This window comes from Pan paniscus, chromosome 18, assembly GCF_029289425.2.
Source record: "Pan paniscus chromosome 18, NHGRI_mPanPan1-v2.0_pri, whole genome shotgun sequence".
NCBI classification, from domain to species: Eukaryota; Metazoa; Chordata; class Mammalia; order Primates; family Hominidae; genus Pan; species Pan paniscus.
The window spans coordinates 33,576,015-33,597,278 of record NC_073267.2 but is presented as its reverse complement, the minus strand read 5'-3'; the positions used below and the strand labels follow the sequence as shown (position 1 = coordinate 33,597,278).

Here is a 21,264-nt window from a genome sequence, read left to right as displayed (position 1 = left end):
ATCCCAGCACTTTGGTAGGCTGAGGCGGGCGGATCATGAGGTCAGGGGTTGGAGACCAGCCTGACCAACATGGTGAAAACCCGTCTCTACTAAAAATAAAAAAATTAGCTGGAGGTGGTGGCTCTCACCTGTAATCCCAGCTACTCAGGAGGCTGAGGCAGGAGAATCATTTGAACCGGGAGGCAGAGGTTTCAGTGAGCAGAGATCACTGCACTCCAGCCTGGGCGACAGAGTGAGACTCCGTCTCAAAAAATAAAAATAAAAGAAAACCTAATGTGTGCTAGAAGCTTGAGATCCAAAGATGACTATGGATTATGACCTATCTTCAGAGAGGAAAATAGAGAATAGTTCCGTTTTAATGTGCTGTGAGTTTACATATTAGGAAAGCAGTGAAAGATGAAGATAGAATGTAAGTTTATTCGGCCGGGCGCAGTGGCTCATGCCTCTAATCCCAGCACTTTGGGAGGTCAAGGTGGGCAGATCACGAGGTCAGGAGATCGAGACCATCCTGGCTAACACATTGAAACCCTGTCTCTGGCCTGGCGCGGTGGCTCACGCCTGTAATCCCAGCACTTTGGGAGGCTGAGGTGGGCGGATCACGAGGTCAGGAGATCGAGAGCATCCTGGCTAACACGGTGAAACCCCGTCTCTACTAAAAATATAAAAAAAAAATTAGCCAGGCGTGATGGCGGGCGCCTGTAGTCCCAGCTACTCAGGAGGCTGAGGCAGGAGAATGGCATGAACCCAGGAGGCGGAGCTTGCAGTGAGCCGAGATCACACCACTGCACTCCAGCCTGGGCGGCAGAGAAAACTCCATCTCAAAAAAAAAAAAAAAAAAAAAAAAAAAAAAAAAAAAACCCCGTCTCTACTAAAAATACAAAAAATTAGCTGGGCGTGGTGGCAGGTGCCTGTAGCCCCAGCTACTCGGGAGGCTGAGGCAGGAGAATCACGTGAACCCGGGAGGGGATGTTGCAGTGAGCCCAGATCGCGCCACTGCACTCCAGCCTGGGCGACAGAGCGAGACTCCGACTCAAAATAAATAAATAAATAAAAATAAAAAAGAATGTAAGTTTATTCATTTGTTCCACAAACATTTCCTGGGTATCCATCAGGTACTGGGCATTTGTGCTGGGAAATAGAAGAGGGTATAAATGGTCAGCATGCCTGCCATATTCATTTGCAGAGCTGCCTAACTCTGACTTTGAGAGGACAAATCCTATAGTTATTAGATCTGAACTTGAATTAATGTCTAAAGATATAGAAGTCCCTCAAGGGATGCAAGGGGGAGGGGAAGAGGTAACTATGAAGACATGATGGCAAGATGAAGAAGAACTAATACGGGCTGGGCATAGTGGCTTACACCTGGAATCCCAGTGCTTTGGAGGCCGAGGCAGGAGAATCATTTGAGGTCAGGAGTTTGGGACCAGCCTGGCCAACATAGTGACCCCATCTCTAAAAAGAAAAAAGAATTAGCCAGGGATGGTGTTGCAAAGCTATAGTCCCAGCTACTTGGGAGGCAGAAGTGAGCCCAGGTGTTCAAGACTGCAATAACCTATGATCGCACTACTACATTCCAGCCTGGGCAACAGAACAAGACCCTGTTTCTAAAAAAAAAAAAAAAAAAAAAAAAAAAAACTAATCCAAATTACTAAATAATTACTAAATGGGAAGAGAGCTGTCCACCACACACTGCCCTATATGAAACTCAAGGTACTGCCTTCCTTTGTCGAAGCAAACAAGCCCCAAATATCATATGAATGATTTGCCATAATTAGTTGGAATTAATAAGCATGTAAATGGACTATGGTGTCACTGTTAATTCATATAAACTCTACATTTAACACAATGACCAAGCAAGAGCCTTTTTTTTTTTTTTTTGAGACAGAGTCTCACTCTGTTGCCCAGGCTGGAGTGCAGTGGCACGATCTCGGCTCACCACAACCTCCGCCTCCCAGGTTCAAGCAATTCTTCTGCCTCAGCCTCCCAAGTAGCTGGGATTACAGACACGCACCACCATGCCCAGCTAATTTTTGTATTATTATTATTATTATTATTATTATTATTTTGAGATGGAGTCTCACTCTGTTGCCTAGGCTGGAGTGCAGTAGCACAATCTCGGCTCACTGCAAGCTACACCTCCCGGGTTCACGCCATTCTCCTGCCTCAGCCTCCCGAGTAGCTGGGACTACAGGCGCCCACCACCACGCCCGGCTAATTTTTTGTATTCTTAGTAGAGAGGGGTTTCACCGTGTCAGCCAGGATGATCTCGATCTCCTGACCTCGTGATCCGCCCGCCTCGGCCTCCCAAAGTGCTGGAATTACAGGCATGAGCCACTGCGCCCAGCCAATTTTTGTATTTTTAGTAGAGACAGAGTTTCACTTTGTTGGCCAGGCTAGTCTCGAACTCCTGATCTCATGATCCGCCTGCCTCAGCTTCCCAAAGTGCTGGGATTACAGGCGTGAGCCACCACGCCCGGCCACAAGAGCCTTTTTTACAGGGTTGTTTTCTTTTTGTTGTTGTTGTTTTTGTTTTTATTTTTATTTATTTTTATTTTTAATTTTCTTTTGAGATAGAGTCTTACTCTGTCGCCCAGGCTGGAGTGCAGTGGCGCAGTCTCGGCTCACTGCAACCTCTGCATCCTGAGTTCAAGCAATTCTCCTGCCTCAGCCTCCTGAGTAGCTGAGATTACTGGTGTGCAGCACCACGCCCGGCTAATTTTTGTATTTTTTTTTTAGTAGAGATGGGGTGTCGCCATGTTGGCCAGGCTGGTCTTGAACTCCTGACCTCAGGTGATCCACCCACGTTGATCTCCCAAAGTGCTGGGATTACAGGCATGAGCCACCGCGCCCGGACTGTGGTTGTTTTTTTTGAGACAAGGTCTCGCCCTATTGCCACTGCACCTGGCCTGGCATTAATATGTACAAATGCTTAAAATATATACCTTGGTGCAGTGGCTGTAATCCCAGGACTTTGGGAAACCAAGAAGGGAGGATTGTGTGAGTTCAGGAGTTCAAGACCAGCCAGGGCAACATAGCAAGATCTTGTCTTTACTAAAAATCAAAAAGCTTAACTGGGTATGGTGGTGAACACCTGTAGTCCCAGCTAAAACAAACACAAAAACTAAAACAAAAACAGATAATGTACATGTGCATGTATCATAGAAAGATGTAGAGAACAGGCCTGGCGTGGTGGCTCACACCTGTAATCCTAGCACTTTGGGAGGCTGAGGTGGGTGGATCACCTGAGACTGGGAATTCGAGACCAGCCTGACCAACATTGAGAAACCCCATCTCTACTAAAAATACAAAAAAAATTAGCCAAGCATGGTGGTGCATGCCTGTAATCAATCCCAGCTACTTGGGAGGCTGAGGTAGGAGAATCGCTTGAACCCAGGAGGCGGAGGTTGTGGTGAGCCGAGATCGCGCCATTGCACTCTAGCCTGGGCAACAAGAGAAAAACTCCCTCTCCAAAAAAGAAAAAAAAAAGATGTAGAGAACACATGAAGCAACAAAAGCATGTTTCCAAAGTTATAATGTGACCCTGTTTTTATAAATATAAACAGTGTGTATACATATATATAGGCGTACGAGAAGGATAAATACTAATATAGGGTTATAGAAAGATAGTGATTGGGAGGCCAAGGTGGGCAGAGCACCTGAGGTCAGAAGTTCAAGATCAGCCTGGACAACATGGTGAAACCCTGTCTCTACTAAAAATACAAAAATTAGTCAGGTATGATGGCAGGCATCTGTAATCACAGCTAGTCGGGAGGCTGAGGCAGGAGAATCACTTGAACCCAGGAGGCAGAGGATGCAGTGAGCTGAGATCGCGCCATTGTACTCCAGCCTGGGTGACGAGGAAAACTCTGTCTTTTTTTGGTTTTGTTTTGTTTTGGAGAGGAAGTCTCACTCTTGTCCCCCAGGCTGGAGTGCGATGGTGCGATCTCCACTCACTGCAACCTCCGCCTCCCGGGTTCAAGTGATTCTCCTACCTCAGCCTCCCGAGTAGCTGGGATTACAGGCATGCACCACCATGCCTGGCTAATTTTTGTATTTTTAGTAGAGACAGGATTTCAACATGTTGGCCAGGCTGGTCTTGAACTCCCGACATCAGGTGAACCGCCCACCTAGGCCTCCCAAAGTGCTGGGATTACAGGAGTGAGCCATGGTGCCCCGCCGAAACACTGTCTTTAAAAAAAAAAAAAAAGAAGGCCGGGTGCGGTGGCTCACGCCTGTAATCCCAGCACTTTGGGAGGCCAAGGCGGGCGGATCACAAGGTCAGGAGATCGAGACCGTCCTGGCTAACATGGTGAAACCCCGTCTCTACTAAAAATACAAAAAATTAGCCGGGCCTGGTGGCGGGCGCCTGTAGTTCCAGCTACTTGGGAGGCTGAGGCAGGAGAATGGCATGAACCCAGGAGGTGGATCTTGCAGTGAGCTGATATCACGCCACTGCACTCCAGGCTGGGTGACAGAGCGAGACTCCGTCTCAAAAAAAAAAAAAAAAAAAAAAAGGCCAGGCGCAGTGGCTCACGCCTGTAATCCCAGCACTTCGGGAGGCTGAGGCGGGTGGATCACAAGGTCAAGAGATCGAGACCATCCTGGCTAACACAGTGAAACCCCATCTCTACTAAAAATACAAAAAAATTAGCCAGGCATGGTGGTGGGCACCTGTAGTCCCAGCTATTCGGGAGGCTGAGGCAGGAGAATGGCATGAACCCTGGAGGCAGAGCTTGCAGTGAGCCAAGATCGTGCCACTGCACTCCGGCCTGAGCGACAGAGCAAGACTCTGTCTCAAAAAAAAAAAAAAAAAAAAAAAAAGGCCGGGCGCGGTGGCTCACGCCTGTAATCCCAGCACTTTGGGAGGCCGAGGCGGGTGGATCACGAGGTCAGGAGATCGAGACCATCCTGGCTAACACGGTGAAACCCCGTCTCTACTAAAAATACAAAAAATTAGCCGGGCGTGGTAGCGGGCGCCTGTAGTCCCAGCTACTCGGGAGGCTGAGGCAGGAGAATGGCGTGAACCCGGGAGGCGGAGCTTGCAGTGAGCCGAGATCGCGCCACTGCACTCCAGCCTGGGCGACAGAGCGAGACTCCGTCTCAAAAAAAAAAAAAAAAAAAAAAAGGCCAGTTGCAGTGGCTCATACCTGTAATCCCAGCACTTTGGGATGCCAGAAGTTCGAGACCAGCCTGACCAACATGGTGAAACCCCATCTCTACTAAAAATACAAAATTACCTGGGCATGGTGGCACATGCCTGTAATCCTAGCTACTCGGGAGGCTGAGGCAGGAAAATCACTTGAACCCGGGAGGCGGAGGTTGCAGTGAGCCGAGATCACACCATTGCACTCCAGCTTGGACAACAAGAGCGAAACTACAAGAGCGAAACTCCATCTCAAGAAAAAAAAAATGGTGATATCACATTAAAAAATATATTTTTTTCGAGGTAGGGTCTGGCTCTGTCACACAGACTGGACGATCCTCCCACCTCAGCCTTCTGAGTAGCTGGGACCACAGGTGCATGCCACCATGCCCAGCTAATTTTTGTATTTTTTGTAGACGTGGGGTTTCACCATGTTCCCCAGGCTGGTCTCGAATTCCTGAGCTTAAGCCATCCTCCTGCCTCAGCCTCCCAAAGTGCTGGGATTACAGGCATGAGCCACCACTCCCGGCCCACATTTAAATGTTTATATTTCAATTGCATTTTATAATTTTTCTATGAAAACATGTGTTGGTTGTACAATAAATAGATAAATATATGTCATCCTAAATTTTGTATTTTTTTTGAGACAGGGTCTCGCTCTGTCACCCATGCTAAAGTGTAGTGACACCACAGTGACTCATTGCAGCCTCAAATTCCTGAGCTCAAGTGATCCTCCTGCCTCAACCTCCCAACTAGCTGGGACAACAATTGTGCACCACGATGCCCAGCTAATTTTTTTTTTTAATTTGTAAAGACAGGATCTCACTGTGTTGCTCAGGCTGGTCTCAAACTCCTGGCCTCAAGTGATCCTCCCACCTCGGCCTCCCAAAGTGCTGAGATTACAGACATGAGCCACTGCCTGGCCTACATGTTATCCTCTTTTTTATTTATTTTTTTAATACAGATCGGGTCTTGCTATGTTGACCAGACTGGTCTTGAACTCCTAGCCTCAAGCAATCCTCCCACCTCAGCCTCCCAAAGCACTGGGATTACAGGCGTGAACCACCACGCCCAACATTTTTTTTTTTTTCCTTTAAACATGTTATTCTGTCAAAGGCTGTTGAATAACTCAGAGAAGAGTTGATTAGGGTCTGAACCCAAAGCAAGTTAATGGCATGGAGAGTGTGAAGAAAAGGGGACCAATTTTTCTGAAGGATAGGTGGGAATTGGAAACTCACTGGAAACACTTGTGGGGAGTGAGAGTGGGAGGAGTTCAGAAAGTTTTTTTTCCTTTTTTTTGAGACAGAGTCTTGCTCTGTCGCCAGGCTGGAGTGCAGTGGTGTGATCTTGGCTCACTGCAACCTGTGCCTCCTGGGTTCAAGTGATTCTTGTGCCTCAGCCTCCCAAGTAGCTGGGATTACAGGCACGCGCCACCACACCCAACTAATTTTTGTATTTTTAGTAGAGACGGGGTTTCACCATGTTGGCCAGGATGGTCTCGATCTCCTGACCTTCTGATCTGCCTGCCTTGGCCTCCCCAAGTCCTGGGATTACAGGTGTGAACCACCACACCCAGCTGATTTCAGAATTTTAACTCAGACCGTAGAGATGCTCAACCTGGTGAGAGATGCAGGAGGAAGGCCGGTGGTGGAGTGCTGAGAGGTAACATGATCCCTGCCCTTTGCTTATTTATTTATTTATTTATTTATTTATATTATTATTATTATTATTACTATTTGAGAAAGAGTTTTGCTCTTGTTGCCCAGATTGGAGTGCAATGGCACAATCTCAGCTCACCGCAAACTTCGCCTCCCAGGTTCAAGTGATTCTCCTGCTTCAGCTCCCGTGTAGCTGGGATTACAGGCATGCGCCATCACGCCCTGCTAATTTTGTATTTTTAGTAGAGTCAGGGTTTCTCCATATTGCTCAGGCTGGTCTCGAACTCCTGACCACAGGTGATCTGCCTGACTCAGCCTCCCAAAGTGCTGGGATTACAGGCATGAGCCACCGCGCCTGGCCTACTTATTTATTTTTTTGAGACGGAGTCTTGCCCTGTCGCCCAGGCTGGAGTGCAGTGGCAGGATCTTGGCTCACTGCAACCTACGCCTCTCAGGTTCTAGCAATTCTCCTGCCTCAGCCTCCCTAGTAGCTGTGATTACAGGCGTGCACCACCATGCCTGGCTAATTTTTGTATTCTTAGTAGAGACGGGGGTTTCACCATGTTGGCCAGGCTGGTCTCGAACTCCTGGCCTCAATTGATCCGACTGCCCTGTCCTCCCAAAGTGCTGGAATTACAGGCATGAGCCACCGCACCCAGCCCCCCTTTCCAGATTCTTAACAGTCCCTAGATGGTATTAAGTAGCATTTTTGTTTGTTTGTTTTTTGTTTTTTGAGACGGAGTCTTGCTCTGTCACCAGGCTGGAGTGCAGTGGCACGATCTTGGCTCACTGCAACCTCCACCTCCTGGGTTCAAGCAATTCTGCTTTAGCCTCCTGAGTAGCTGGGACTACAGGCAATGCCACCATGCCCAGCTAATTTTTTGTATTTTTAGTAGAGATGGGGTTTCACCATGTTGGCCAAGATGGTCTCAATCTCTTGACCTCGTGATCTGCCCGACTCAGCCTCCCAAAGTGCTGGGATTACAGGTGTGAGCCACCACAGCGGTCCTGAGGTAGATTTGTTTGTTTGTTTGTTTGTTTGAGATAGGGTCTTGCTCTGTTGCCCAGGATGGAGTGTAGCGGTGCAATCTCTGCTCACTGCAACCTCCACCTCCTGGGCTCAAGCAATTCTCTTGCCTCAGATTCCCAAGTAGCTGGAATTATAGGTACGCACCACCATGCCTGGCTAATTTTTGTATTTTTGCTAGACAGGGTCTCGCCATGTTGGCCAGGCTGGTCTTGAACTCCTGGCCTCAAGTGATCCACCCACCTCGGCCTCCCAAAGTGCTGGGATTACAGGTGTGAGCCACCACGCCAGCCAGGTGCTGGGAATCTGAAGGAGGGACAATGACCCTGCCTAGGGTAGGTGGAGAGATTGCATAGAGGCAGAGCCCTTGGAAAGAAACACTTGAAGGATGAGGAAGAGTTTAACTGATTCAGAAAAAGGAAAAGCTCAATGTGGGTAGAGAGCCAAGGACGTTTGGAAGAGTGAGAGATGGGGTGATGAGGCCAGCTGAGGGAGGCTTTGGCAGTCAGGCCAGAATTCAGACTTGACTCTGAGTTACTGGGGAGTTCCTGAAGGATTTTGAGCAGTGGAGTTCTTTGGCCAGGATTCTGAAGGAAAATCTCTCAGGCAGTGGTGTCCAAAGACCTGGAGTCCTTTTATGAATCCATTGTCTGAGCTGGAAAATGTATGGCTTCACCCACTCCCAATCCCATCATGGCTTCTGGTCCACTTAAACCATGAGAACTTTTTTCTTTTTCTTTTTTTGAAACAGCATTGGCCTGGCATGGTGGCTCACGCCCGTAATCCCAGCAGTTTGGGAGGCTGAGGCGGGCAGATCACGAGGTCAGGAGATCGAAACCATCCTGGCTAACACGGTGAAATCTCGTCTCTACTAAAAACACAAAAAAATTAGCCAGGCGCGGTAGCAGGTGCCTGTAGTCCCAGCTACTCTGGAGGCTGAGGCAGGAGAATGGCGGGAACCCGGGAGGTGGAGCTTGCAGTGAGCCGAGATGGCGCCACTACACTCCAGCCTGGGCAACAGAGCGAGACTCCGTCTCAAAAAAAAAAAGAAAGAAAGAAAAAGAAACAGGGTTTTGCTGTGTTGCTCAGGCTGGAGTGTAGTGGTGTGATCACAGCTCACTGCAGTCTTGATCTTCTGGGCTCATGCAATCCTCCCACCTCAGCCTCCCCAGTAGCTGGGACTACAGGATTGTACCAACATGCCTGGCTAATTTTTTAATGTTTTGTAGAGATGGTAGAGGGGCACGTCCCTCTGTTGCCCAGGTTGGTCTGGAACTCCTTGGCTCAAGCTGTCCTCCCTCCTCTGCCTCCCAAAGTGCTGAGATTACAGGCGAGAGCCACCTTGCCCGTCCTGGGAACTGTTTTCTAATCAGCTCATCAAAACCTTCATCTCCCCTGCTAACAAAGGGAGCCACTTCCTTCCTCTCTGCACATACCCCATGTCTCACCACGATGATGGAGCTACAGTGGGACTTGGAATCCAGATGTGTGAAGGATGGAGGGTTGAAGGTACGTAGACAGGTGATGGGCAAAGGGGTTCAGGAGGTGGTAACCCCAGGTGTTCTTGGCCTTGGCCTTCCCCACCTCTCTGGGACTGGGCCAGTTTGAGCATCTCAGCTGCCTCTTCTGCCCGCCCCCTTGTTAGCCGCACTCAGCTTCCTGCCCCACCAGAGGAAGTGGGGAGAGACGGCAGGTGCAGTGATGGCTGGCGGAGTCATGGTGAGTCCTTACACCCAGAAACCTGGGCATCTCGGCCCCCAGCCCCCATGCCTGGGGTCCCCAGACCCCACTGACTCTTCCTAGCCCAGGAACTCAAGTGATCCTGGGGACCCTGCCTGCCATTGCCAGCAGCCTCATATTGTCCACCCCCATCCATAGGACAAGGAGTACGTGGGTTTTGCTGCCCTCCCCAATCAGCTGCACCGCAAGTCTGTCAAGAAGGGGTTTGACTTCACGCTAATGGTGGCAGGTCTGGGGGTTTTGGAGAGGGAACTGCGGAGGGGATGTCCTTAGGAGACCCTGGCTGTCCCCTCCCCTGACCAGTTGGGCCTGTTCTGTCCACAGGGGAGTCAGGCCTAGGGAAATCCACCCTCATCAACAGCCTCTTCCTCACCAACCTCTATGAGGATCGCCAGGTGCCAGAGGCCAGTGGTAAGACCCTCCCCACCCTCTCGAGGCAGTAGCCCCTGTCCCCAGGTTACACCCTAGTCTTTTCCATCTGGGGACTCAGGTAGTTGACTGCTTTTTTCTGAGACTTTCCTCCCCTGGGAAATGGGTGCAGGCAACTGTGATATTGACAAAGGAAATTAATTCTGCCTCAGAGCCTCCCCGGATCCCTGACCTCTCCCCCATCCCACAGCTCGCTTGACACAGACCCTGGCCATTGAGCGCCGGGGCGTAGAGATTGAGGAAGGGGGTGTGAAAGTGAAGCTGACCCTTGTGGACACACCTGGCTTTGGGGACTCAGTGGACTGCTCTGACTGGTGAGGAAGAGGAAAGGGGACAGAGGCTCAGCCTTTCACAGTGGCAACTCCCTGGAGAGTTACAGGACTGGTTTGTGCTGGCTCCCTATCTCAAAAGGTGGTGTCTGTTTCAGAGGGCCACTGGGTCCCTGTGCTTCTTGATGACTCACCTAGGCCCCCACCAGTTCCCCTTAATGTCTTTGGAGGGAGCCAAAGAAATGACATTCTACTCCCACAGTCCTGGCTAGCCTTGCCCCCTGCCCTCTGGCCTTTGATCTCTGACCTCACATCCTCTCCCCACACCCAGCTGGCTTCCGGTGGTGAAATTCATCGAGGAGCAATTTGAGCAGTACCTTAGGGATGAGAGTGGCCTGAACCGGAAGAACATCCAGGACTCCCGAGTCCACTGCTGCCTCTACTTCATCTCGCCCTTCGGCCGGGGGTCTGGTGGGGGGATCCTGGGGGCTGGGGCATTTAGGGAGGGCTGGGGGGTCTCTGCCCCCTGAGGCTGGGCAATGACCAATCCCTGGGTGCAGGCTCCGGCCCCTAGATGTGGCCTTCCTCCGGGCAGTACACGAGAAAGTCAACATCATCCCAGTCATTGGCAAAGCAGATGCTCTGATGCCCCAGGAAACCCAGGCCCTCAAGCGGAAGGTGTGAGTGATGACCTCTGACCTTTGACCCCATGTGAGGCCAAACCTGATTTCAGCTTAGACTTCTTTGATCTTGAAGTGGCCTTTCTGGAGCATGGTGCATCAGGCTAGATTGTAGGAGAAGCTTCTGAGGAAGGCGGGTGGTAAGCCGCCAGCATAGCCATGTCTCTGAAGGCTCAAAATAGGCTACATATGCAGCCCCTGGGCTAGATGCCTGGCTGAGGCCTATTTGAGGGCAGGAGCATAGACATGAGAACATAGTGACTTCCCTCTGGCCCCCACCCCGTGTCTTCAGAGCCCTTTCCCACTGTTTCTGCCTATATCTCTCTCGGCCTCTCTTTCTCTCTTTTTTTTTTTAGATAGAGTCGCACTCTGTGGCCCAGGCTGCAGTACAGTGGCAAGATCATAGCTCACTGCAGCCTCGAACTTGTAGGCGCAAGTGATCCTCCTGCCTCAGCCTCTTGAGTAGCAGGGACTATAGATGAACACCACCATGCCTGGCTAACATAAAAAATATTTTTTTGGCTGGGCTTGGTGGCAGACACCTGTTAATCCCAGCACTTTGGGAGGCTGAGGTCAGTGGATTGCTTGAGCTGAAGAGTTTAAGACAAGCCACGGCAACATGGTAAAACCCCATCTCTACAAAAAGTACAAAAATTAGCCAGGTGTGGTGGTGTGCACTTGTAGTCCCAGTTACTCAGGAGGCTGAGATGGGAGGATCACCTGAACCTGAGAGGTTGAGGCTGCAGTGAACCAAGATGGAGCCACTGGACTCCAGCCTGGGTGATAGAGTGAAACCTTGTTTCAAAATATATGTGTATATTTTTTGTAGAGATGGGATCTAGCTATATTGCCCAGGCTTCTCCTGGTCTCTTAATGTCTGCCCCATCTTAGAATCTTGTGTTTCTCACCATCTATGTCTCTGAGATTTTGTTTTTGTCTTCCTGTATGTCCATCTCTCCCCATCTCTGTCTTTCATGTCTTTCTCTCTGTCTCTGACCACCCAGTGTCTCTGTGTCTCACTGTCTCTGGTCATGAAATGTCTGTCATTGTGGCCCGTTTCACACTGTCTCTATATCTGTTTCCCCTGAGATCCGGGATCAGTTGAAGGAAGAGGAGATCCACATCTACCAGTTCCCCGAATGTGACTCTGATGAAGATGAAGACTTCAAGAGGCAGGATGCAGAGATGAAGGTGTGGGAAACAAAGAAGGAAGGCAGGCCGGGCACGGTGGCTCACGTCTGTAATCCCAGCACTTTGGGAGGCTGAGACGGGAGGATCCCCTGAGGTCAGGAGTTCCAGACCAGCCTGGGCAACATGGCGAGACCCCACCTCTACTAAAAATACACAAATTAGCCAGGTGTGATGGTGGGCGCCTGTAATTCCAGCTACTCGGGAGGCTGAGGCAGGAGAATCACTTGAACACTCCAGCCTGGGCAATGGAGTGAGACCCTGTCTCAAAAAAAAAAAAAAAAAAAAAAGAAGGGGCAGGAAGCAGAGGAGGCGGGTGTGGAGATTGAAGCTGGGAAAGAGAAAGTTTCTGCCGTGTGAGCCAATGGTGAACCCCTGCCCCCTGCCCTCCAGGAAAGCATCCCTTTTGCAGTCGTGGGATCATGCGAGGTGGTGAGGGATGGCGGGAACCGGCCGGTGAGGGGACGCCGCTACTCCTGGGGGACCGTGGAGGGTGAGTGAGGCCAGGCAGGGGTCCTAAGGCCAGCAGGGAGCCCGGGGCCTCTGGGTCAGGCGCACTCAACATGTGAAGTTGGGGTGGGCTTTGGTCCCAGGGGATCCTAGGAGGAAAGGGGGGTCGCTGGGCTGCAGACCGCGGACCCTCCGCTAGAGTGGCAGCAGGACTTTCCTGTAGACCCGACCCTTACGGGTGGGTTGGACCCGAAACTCCCTGACGTTCGCTGGTCCGCGCCGCCCCCCCTCCAGTGGAGAACCCACATCACTGCGATTTCCTGAACCTGCGACGGATGCTGGTGCAGACACACCTGCAGGACCTGAAAGAGGTGACGCACGATCTGCTCTACGAGGGCTACCGGGCCCGCTGCCTACAGAGCCTGGCCCGGCCTGGGGCTCGCGATCGAGCCAGCCGCAGGTGAGACCCGGGGCGGACAGTATCGGAGCCTCCAAGGTCCCGCCTCACCCATGACCCCGCCCTGAGGCCTCGTCCCCACCACCCGTGACTCCGCCTTCACCACTCAGACCTCTCTCTCTCTCCCTCCCTCCCTCTCTCCCTCTCTCCCTCTCTCCCCCTCTCCCCCTCTCCCCCTCTCCCCCTCTCCCCCTCTCTCCCCACCCGCTTTGCCTCCGGCCCTAACCTCAAGGACCTGGCTCCGCCTCCTAGACCCCAACCTCGCCCCAGGCCCTGCCTCCTGGGCCTCACCCACAACCTCAGGTCCCGCTCCTGATTCCTGTCCCCTTCCCACTGTCCCGCAGTAAGCTTTCCCGCCAGAGCGCCACGGAGATCCCGCTGCCCATGCTGCCTCTGGCGGACACCGAGAAGCTGATCCGCGAGAAAGACGAAGAGGTGAGCACGCACCTCGCTTCCCCCCGACCGATGCCCCAGGTCCCCCTCTGGCCTCGCCAGGTCACCGCCTGCAATCTCGCCCTGCACAGCTGCGCCGCATGCAAGAGATGCTGGAGAAGATGCAGGCCCAAATGCAGCAGAGCCAGGCCCAGGGCGAGCAGTCAGACGCCCTCTGAGGCCACGCCCCGCCCGGCCTTACCTCGGCTCCGCCTTCAGTCGGCCTCTTGTCCAATCCCCGCGCCCCACACTGCCCAGCGCCCCCCGGGACCTCCGCGGGTGCCGCCCTCGCGCGGGCTAGGGGGAGGTTCTCCCAGCCTGAGTCCGTAGCCCCGCCCCGGCGCTGGTCCCGCCCACCCAGACACCGCCCACTTCCCGGCCCGGGGCCTGCACAATCTCCGACCGCATCACTGTCTTCCGGAGTCCCCCTTCTTCTCCCAGACTCTGTCTTCAATAAAAACTGAGCTTCCCGCGGCCACGCGAGCCTTCTCCTTCCTTGCGGAAAAAGGCGGCGGGCGTAGATTGTGGGGCCGACCCCCGCAGGCCTCCAGGCCGCATCCATTCATTTGTGGGGCGCTCCCACCTGAGGCCCTCGCGCAGACACTCTGAAGGCGCCGCCCATAAGAAACAAAGATCAGTTAAATTTTATTGGGAGCCGGGGTGGAGGTCGGGCCGAACAGAAGCGTCGGGCAGCGGAGGCCCGCGGGGGCCCCTACTCCTGGTCCTTGGCGTCGCCGTGCGTGATGACATAGCAGATGTTTTTGTAGTCGACGTTGCCGCCCACGTCGGGGGGGAAGGCCGCCCACATGTTCTTGATCTGGGGAAAGACGTAGGGGCGTCTCGCACAGGCCCTTAGTCTCCCCGGCCCCAGCCCCTTTGCTGCTCCGGCCCCGCCCCGGTCCCCACTCACCTCCTCCTGGGAGAAGCGGTCACACTGCGTGGTCAGCAGCTCCTCCAGGCTGGAGAGAGGTGACACAAGGGGAGTTGCGATTGGGTTCCTGGTTCCTTTCCACTCCCTCGCACCTCATCCCCGATGCCAGCCCCAGCCTCCCCTGAAAACCCAGGTCACTCTACTTCCTTCATTGGCCTCCCAGACACTCGCTTTTGCCCTCTCCGCCCACATTTGCTGTGAAAATGCAATCTTACCGCCCATTACCACAATCTTAACTACTCCCTTACCTCTGGCAGTGCCTAACCCTTTGTAGGAATTTTTGGGTTTTTGTTTGTTTTGAGACAGGGTCTCACCCTGTCGCCCAGGCTGGAATGCAGTGGTTTGATCACGGCTCACTGCAACCTGGAACTCTTGGGCTCAAGGGATCTTCCTGCCTCAGCCTCCGGAGTAGCTGGGACTATAGGTGTTTGCCACCACTCCCGCGAATTTTTTTTTTTTCTTTTTTTTGGAGACGGAGTTTTGCTATTGTCGCCCAGGTTGGAGGGCAGTGGCATGATCTTGGCTCACTGCAACCTCCGACTCCAGGGTTCAAGCGATTCTCATGTCCCAGTCTCCCTAGTAGCTGGGACTACAGGCGCCCGCCACCACGCCCAGCTAATTTTTGTATTTTTAGTAGACGGGGTTTCACCGTGTTGGCCAGGCTGTTCTTGGACTCCTGACCTCACATGATCCGCCCGCCTTGGCCTCCCAAAGTGCTGGGATTACAGGCATGAGCCACTGTGCCCGGCCAGCCCACGAATTTTTTAGTTAAGTTTTTAGAAACAGGGTCATGCTGTGTTATCCAGGCTGATCTCAAACTCCTGTCCTCAAGTAAATCCTCCTGCCTCTGCCTCCCAAAGCACTGGGATTATAGGCCTGAGCCACAGGGCCCAGTCTTGGTAGAAATTTAAGGAGGCTGTCAGTGTGGGAGCAGCTGGTGGAGTGGGGGAAGGGTCGGAAGGGTGGGGGAGCCGATGCTTACAACTTCTTCTTGATGGTGCCCTTTCCCTCAGGGTCCAGGACCTTGAAGGCTCCGGTGATCACATCCTCAGGGTCGGCACCTGTGGGGGTCAGAGGGCACATGAAGCTGATGGGTCCCTGAAGGGTCTGGGAAACGGCAGCCGGGGCCTTGGACCCAGGACACTCCACTCACCCTTGAGCTTCTCCCCGAACATGGTCAGGAAGACGGTGAAGTTGATGGGACCGCTGGCTTCCTTCATCATGGCATCCAACTCCTCATTCTTCACATTGAGGCGGCCTGGAGGGGGTTGGGGGAAGCATGGGCTGGAGCAGGCTCCTGGGGCCAGGCCTGCGCTTCCCACTAATTCAGCTGATCCCATTCATTTTTCAGCTGGGTAGACTGAGGCCCAAGGTGGAGCTGACAGGGCTGGAACCCAAGGCCACTGAATTTCCTAGACTCTGCAGCCTTGAATATTCCCACCTGGGGGTAGGGGGCTCACCCATGGCTGCGAAGGTGTCCCGAAGGTCCTCCTTGTCTATAATACCATCACGGTTCTGGTCGATCACAGTGAAGGCCTGGGGAGGGCCGTGGTGGGGAGGGTTAGGTCCCCCATGGCCCAGCCTCAGCATCCCTACCCCAGGAGGATCAGATGCTGGCTCTCAGCCAACTGTCCTCTTCCACCCCAAGCAGAGAGGGGAGGAAGGAATTCTAAACCTTTCCCCTCCTTCAAGCAGGTGCACATTCCAGGGAGAGGGCCAGCAGGGTTGCTTTTGGTCAGCCTTCCAGTTTCCCCGTCCCCTCACCCACCTCTTTGAACTCCTGGATCTGAGTCTGGTCGAACATGGAGAAGACGCTGGAGCTTCCGCCCTCTACTGTCCTTCTCTTGGCCCTCTTGGGTGCCTGGAGGGTGAGGGTTGAACAAAGGGACCCATGGACCAGTCCCTCCACCTCTCTGGGGGCAATGGATTAAGATTCAGAATTCTTCGAGTCCCTGTTCCTAAAGCAGCCCTTTGGCCTGAGTCTCCCCTTCCTTGGGACCTCTTTGCTGAGGGGGCTTGCTTTGATTGCATTCCCCAAATTCCCATCTGTGGCTCCTGGGTCTCCAACTCTCCATCCCCCACAATGGGTGGAAGCTTCCTTATCTTCTCAGTGTCCTGAGCCTAGCTCCTCTGAGCCTCAGACTTGCTGTGTGACCCCAGCCACTCATTTGCCCTGTTTGAGCCTCTACTTTTCTTTTCTTTTTTTTTTTTTTGAGACAGAGTCTTGCTCTGTCACCCAGGCTGGAGTGCGGTGCTGCGATCTTGGCTTACCGCAACCTCTGCCTCCCGGGTTCAAGTGATTCTTATGCCCCAGCCTCCGTAGTAGCTGGGATTACAGGCATGCACCACCATGCCCAGTTAATTTTTGTATTTTTAGTAGAGACGGGGTTTCGCCTGTTGGCCAGGCTGGTCTCGAACTCCTGGCTTCAAGTGATCCAACCACCTTGGCCTCCCAAAGTGCTGGGATTACAGGCGTGAACCACAGCACCTGGCCTGAGCCTCTACTTTCTCATTTGTAAAATGGGATGGGAGTTATTGCCTGGCTGGTGCCAGAGGGCCCTAGGAAGATGGAGTACAAGAACGAATGGATCAGGCTTTGAGAGGGACTGGGTCCCTGTGAGTTGAATGTCTGGGCGGATTATCATTGATTGGATCCTTTAGGCCATCACACAGTCTGTTTTCTATCAGTGATGCCGAGAAAGAGATGAGCATCCTTTTAACTTTTTGTTGGACTGGGAACCAGCTACTTTCTTTCAAAGGGTGAGGCTGCCCTGAGGTCTAAGGGATCTGGGCAGGGGTTGGAGGATTCTCACTCACCATGTCTTCAGTCTCCGGGGGGCAAGGCAGCGGCTCCGGCTGGAAAGAAGCAAGGAGTCAGCATGGGGCAGTCCCTCTGGGGTTATATAGTCCTGCCCCAGGGAGCCCTTAACATACCAAGGTAACCTTAGCCCTGCGGGTGCCCACCCCAGATACCAAAATAGCCCAACTCAGGGCCTCTCCTTTCTTGGAGGGCTGGCAGCAGCTGGAGCCCAGGGGGGAGGAAGGGGGGAGCATGTCTTGCGATGCATGTCTCACTAGGGCCTGGGCAAGAAGGGATGTTCTTTCTCCCAAAGAGGGGCTGGAATGTGCCAGAGTTTAGAGGGGACGCAACCCAAGGCATCATTCTGGGAGATAAATGAACCAGATCCTGTACCCCTGAGTGGGGTGGGCTCAGATTTAAACCCAGTAAATGTCTGGGTGCAGTGGTTCACACCAGTAATCCCAGCACTTTGGGAAGCTGAGGCGGGAGGATTGCTTGAGGCCAGGAGTTCAGGACCAGCCTGGGCAACATAGTGAGACCCCTGTCTCCCTTTTTTTTTTTTTAGACAGTCTCGCTCTGTCTCCCAGGCTGGAGTGCAGTAGTGTGATCTCGGTTCACTGCAACCTCCACCTCCCCTGTTCAAGTGATTCTCCTATCTTGGCCTCCCGAGTAGCTGGGATTATAGGTGTGCCACGAAGCCAGGCTAATTTTTTTTTTCTGTATTTTTAGTAGAGACAGGGTTTCACCATGTCGGCCAGAGTGGTCTCAATCTTCTGACCTGGTGATCCATCCACCTAGGCCTCCCAAAGTGCTGGGATTACAGGTGTGAGCCACTGCGCCTGGCCCCCGTCTCTATTTTAAATTAATAAAATAAACCCAGTAAACATGTATTGAACACACACAGTGTGCCACGTGCTAGGCTGGGCTTTGTGGATGCACTTTGGCAGACACAATCCCTCCACCCCCACATGGTGGAGTTCATAGTCAAGTGTGTGTAAGTGTGAGGGTGGTGAGAAAGAGCCATCTGTGGAAGCTGAGGGATCAGGTGGGTCTCCTACCTCCCTTCAAGGAGAGGGGAATTTTTTTTTTTCTTTTTTTTTTTTTTTTTTTGAGATGGAGTCTTGCTCTTGTCGCCCAGGTGGGAGTGCAATGGTGCGATCTCGGCTTACTGCAACCTCCGCCTTCTGGGTTCAAGCGATACTTCTGCCTCAGCCTCCTGAGTAGCTGGGATTCCAGGCACCCGCCACCATGCCCAGCTACTTTTTTTTTTTTTTTTTTTGAGATGAAGTCTCGTTTTGTTATCCAGGCTGGAGTGCAGTGGCGTGATCTTGGCTCACTGTAACCTCCGCCTCCCGGGTTCAAGTGATTCTCCTGCTTCAGCCTCCCGAGTAGCTGGGACTACAGGCGCGTGTCACCGCGCCCGCCTAATTTTTTTGTATTTTTAGTAGAGATGGGGTTTCCCCGCGTTAGCCAGGATGATCTCGATCTCCTGACCTTGTGATCTGCCTGCCTCGGCCTCCCAAAGTGCTGGGATTACAGGCATGAGCCACCGTGCCCGGCATCTAATTTTTTGTATTTTTAGTAGAGATGGCGTTTCACCATGTTGGCCAGGCTGGTCTCGAATTCCGACTTCAGATGATCCACCCATCTCGACCTCCCAAAGTGCTCAAAGTGCTGGGATTACAGGCATGAGCCACCGCGCCGAGCCAAGAGGGATTTTTTGAGGCAAGATGCTTTGTGGTCTCAGGTTTTGTGCTGGGCCTTGGTTTCCCCTCTGTAAAAGGGAGATGTAGTTCCCATCCCACAGAACTTGCCTTATAACTAATAGAGACAGGAATGAATGCAGAAACTGACATACCAGAGCTGGTCAGGAGCCCAGAAGTGGAGGGCGCAGCAGCTCTGTCTAGGAGTATGGGAGTGGCTTCACGAGGCCCAGGGAGTCAGGTGCAGGTGGAGGAGCAGATGTGCTGGGCGGAGGGCATGGCCTGAGCAAAGGCCTGGAGAGCGGAAGATCAGAAGTGTTCAGGTGGCCAGAATTGTGATGGGGCTGGTGACCAGCCCCTGAGGGGCCTTTGCCAGGCACAGGACGGAGACCCTGGGGAACCTTGGAAAGGTTTCATGCAGAAGAAGGATGTGATCTAGTATGAGTCTAGAATATTTTCTCTGGGTACTGGTGTGGAGGCTGGAACTCAGGAGGGGAGGAAAAGACCCTAAAAGGACAGCCAGCTGGTCACTTTCTGTGAGGTGCCTTGATGGCCAGTGGCAGCTCACTTCATTCTGGCCAAGAGCCAGCTTGGCTGATTGTGTGACTTTGATGTACCCTCTCTTCTCCCTCTGGGCCTCAGTGACCCAGTCCCCTCCATGCAGCAGAAGTCTGGAAAAATAGTGGCTGAGGAAGCCCCAAGTTGGCAAGGACAATCATCTCCTTCTCCTCCCGCTCCCTCTAGGGCCCGATGTCCTGAGGAAGATGCCTCCCCCTGCCCTGTCCCCCCTCCTCCAGGCCCATGCCGATACCTCTAAGACATTTTCTTTTCTGGGCACTGAGGCCCAGCCACCTGTTGTCTCGGTAAGAAGAGAGAAGGAGCCACCCTAAACTTAGCAGCTGCCCTTAGCCTCCCACACCAGCCCCTCCCTGCCTCAGACGGCAGCTGCCTCGCCTTATAGGGTTACCATGGGGGTCCAGGCCAGGGAGGAGCCCACTTATTACTGGGTTCTGGGAGAGGAGGAGGACTCCAAAAAGGGGAATGGGAGGAGTGCTCAGGAAGCTTGGGTCAAATGGGAGATGGGGAAGGTGAGGAGAAGGAGATCAGACACTGAGTGGGAATTGACAGGACATGGGGCTGAGTTGGGAGTGAGGGACCTTAGAGAACTCAGAAACCAAGGAGGAGCTGAGAAGTCGGGAGCTAGGTCTCACTGGAATTCCAGGATGGTGGATGCTATATGGAAATCAGAATATGGGGGTCAGAGAAAGAAGAGGGCGTTTAGAAGTTGGAAGGTTGGAGCTCATAACGTCAGGTCTTTATGCTTGTGATCTAAGGACAACCTGGAGCGCTCATGAGATTGAGGTCGGGATTCTCAGTGGAACATGAGGAGCACAAAGGGATGTGGCAGTGAGGGGAGAGGGGTTGACGGGACTGGGGCCTTGGATCCCCAAAAGAATAGTAACACACATATGGGGAGTTCATGGTATTAGGGATTCATGGATTTGGGGTTTGAGATCCCCACTAGAAGAAATGGAGGGGGTACTCAGAGGGATAAGGTCTGAGGAACTGGAGCCTGGGTTCTGGGGAGGAGCTCAGATAGATGGGAACTGAGGAGAGGGACTTGGAGGTTGGGATTCCCGCAGGAAATGGGTGAAGCACAGATATGGGTTGCTTATAGGATCTGGGGGCTCTGGCTATTGCCACCTGGGCCTGGAGTGTTGGGGTTAGTAGGGGGCCGGGATCGGAGAATTATAGAGTAAAGGATGAGAGTACTGGGTCAGGGCACTGGATCTGTGGTGGGGCTCAGGGTCCCACAGACCACCAGAGTGGGGGACTCAGGAGCTGAACGAAGAATAGGGGCCCGGAAAGGACTCGAGAGGGGGCAGCGCGGCACTCATTGGTTGAGGGCTGCACTAATGCCCCCGCCCCTTCTCCGTGCTGTCCCCAGCTGTCACCCTCCCATAAGGCTTGTCTCCGGTTGTCACCGACTATCCCTGGGCTGGCACCGCCTGCTGGCAGCATCTTTGCCCTTTGGATGCTCCCATTGGCTGAGACAGCTATCTATTTTCCTGTCCTGTGGCCAAGGTGGGAGAACACGATCATTGGCTGACGGGGCGAATTAATCTCTAGCTTGCCCCGCCTCCTCCCAGCTGTCATTCCTTACTGACCATTTTGGGAGACCTAAAGAATTCTTCAGCTCTTCCTATTGACTGCGGATGCTGTCTGTCACCGCCTAAATAGACATCACTGCCTGTCAATTTGACCACCACCTACTCCCCTTTTCATTGGCTCCCTTTTTACCATTCCTATTGGTTAAGAAGCCTCCAGGCCCCACCTCTTACTCGCGCAGCCCCTTC

At 52.8% G+C, this 21,264-nt stretch overlaps 2 protein-coding genes across 3 annotated transcripts; one reads left to right on the top strand and one right to left on the bottom strand.

The window, feature by feature from the left end:
- The first annotated feature begins 3,879 nt into the window (after window positions 1-3,879).
- Window positions 3,880-13,949, top strand: SEPTIN1 (septin 1). Its single transcript, XM_063597532.1, has 12 exons — window positions 3,880-9,337; window positions 9,474-9,547; window positions 9,707-9,797; window positions 9,893-9,979; window positions 10,188-10,311; window positions 10,598-10,732; window positions 10,827-10,944; window positions 12,036-12,137; window positions 12,528-12,627; window positions 12,879-13,044; window positions 13,386-13,476; window positions 13,566-13,949. The coding sequence occupies exons 1-12, from the start codon at window positions 9,268-9,270 to the stop codon at window positions 13,650-13,652; spliced, it is 1,245 nt and encodes a 414-aa protein (XP_063453602.1). The 5' UTR covers window positions 3,880-9,267; the 3' UTR covers window positions 13,653-13,949.
- A 145-nt stretch (window positions 13,950-14,094) lies between these two features.
- Window positions 14,095-20,992, bottom strand: MYL11 (myosin light chain 11). Of its 2 annotated transcripts, XM_063597558.1 has the most exons (8): window positions 19,063-20,992; window positions 17,222-17,260; window positions 16,173-16,265; window positions 15,865-15,940; window positions 15,558-15,662; window positions 15,387-15,465; window positions 14,384-14,432; window positions 14,095-14,290 (listed from the first exon to the last, which is right to left on the bottom strand). In XM_063597558.1, exons 2-8 carry the CDS (start codon window positions 17,222-17,224, stop codon window positions 14,186-14,188), a joined length of 510 nt encoding a protein of 169 aa, XP_063453628.1. In that variant the 5' UTR covers window positions 17,225-17,260; window positions 19,063-20,992; the 3' UTR covers window positions 14,095-14,185. The 2 variants fall into 2 exon arrangements, with proteins under 2 accessions (XP_063453628.1, XP_057155999.1); XM_057300016.2 differs by lacking the exon at window positions 19,063-20,992 and having other exon boundaries at window positions 17,222-17,537.
- Between the last annotated feature and the right edge of the window lie 272 nt (window positions 20,993-21,264).

Coding starts and splice junctions, on each gene's coding strand:
- SEPTIN1 (XM_063597532.1), top strand. CDS start 9,268: ATGTCTCACCACGATGATGGAGCTACAGTGGGACTTGGAATCCAGATG. Junction 9,548..9,706: donor TGATGGCTGGCGGAGTCATG/GTGAGTCCTTAC, acceptor CCCCATCCATAG/GACAAGGAGTACGTGGGTTT. Junction 13,045..13,385: donor CGCGATCGAGCCAGCCGCAG/GTGAGACCCGGG, acceptor ACTGTCCCGCAG/TAAGCTTTCCCGCCAGAGCG.
- MYL11 (XM_063597558.1), bottom strand. Junction 15,663..15,864: donor GGACACCTTCGCAGCCATGG/GTGAGCCCCCTA, acceptor AACCCCCTCCAG/GCCGCCTCAATGTGAAGAAT. Junction 14,291..14,383: donor ACCGCTTCTCCCAGGAGGAG/GTGAGTGGGGAC, acceptor GTCTTTCCCCAG/ATCAAGAACATGTGGGCGGC.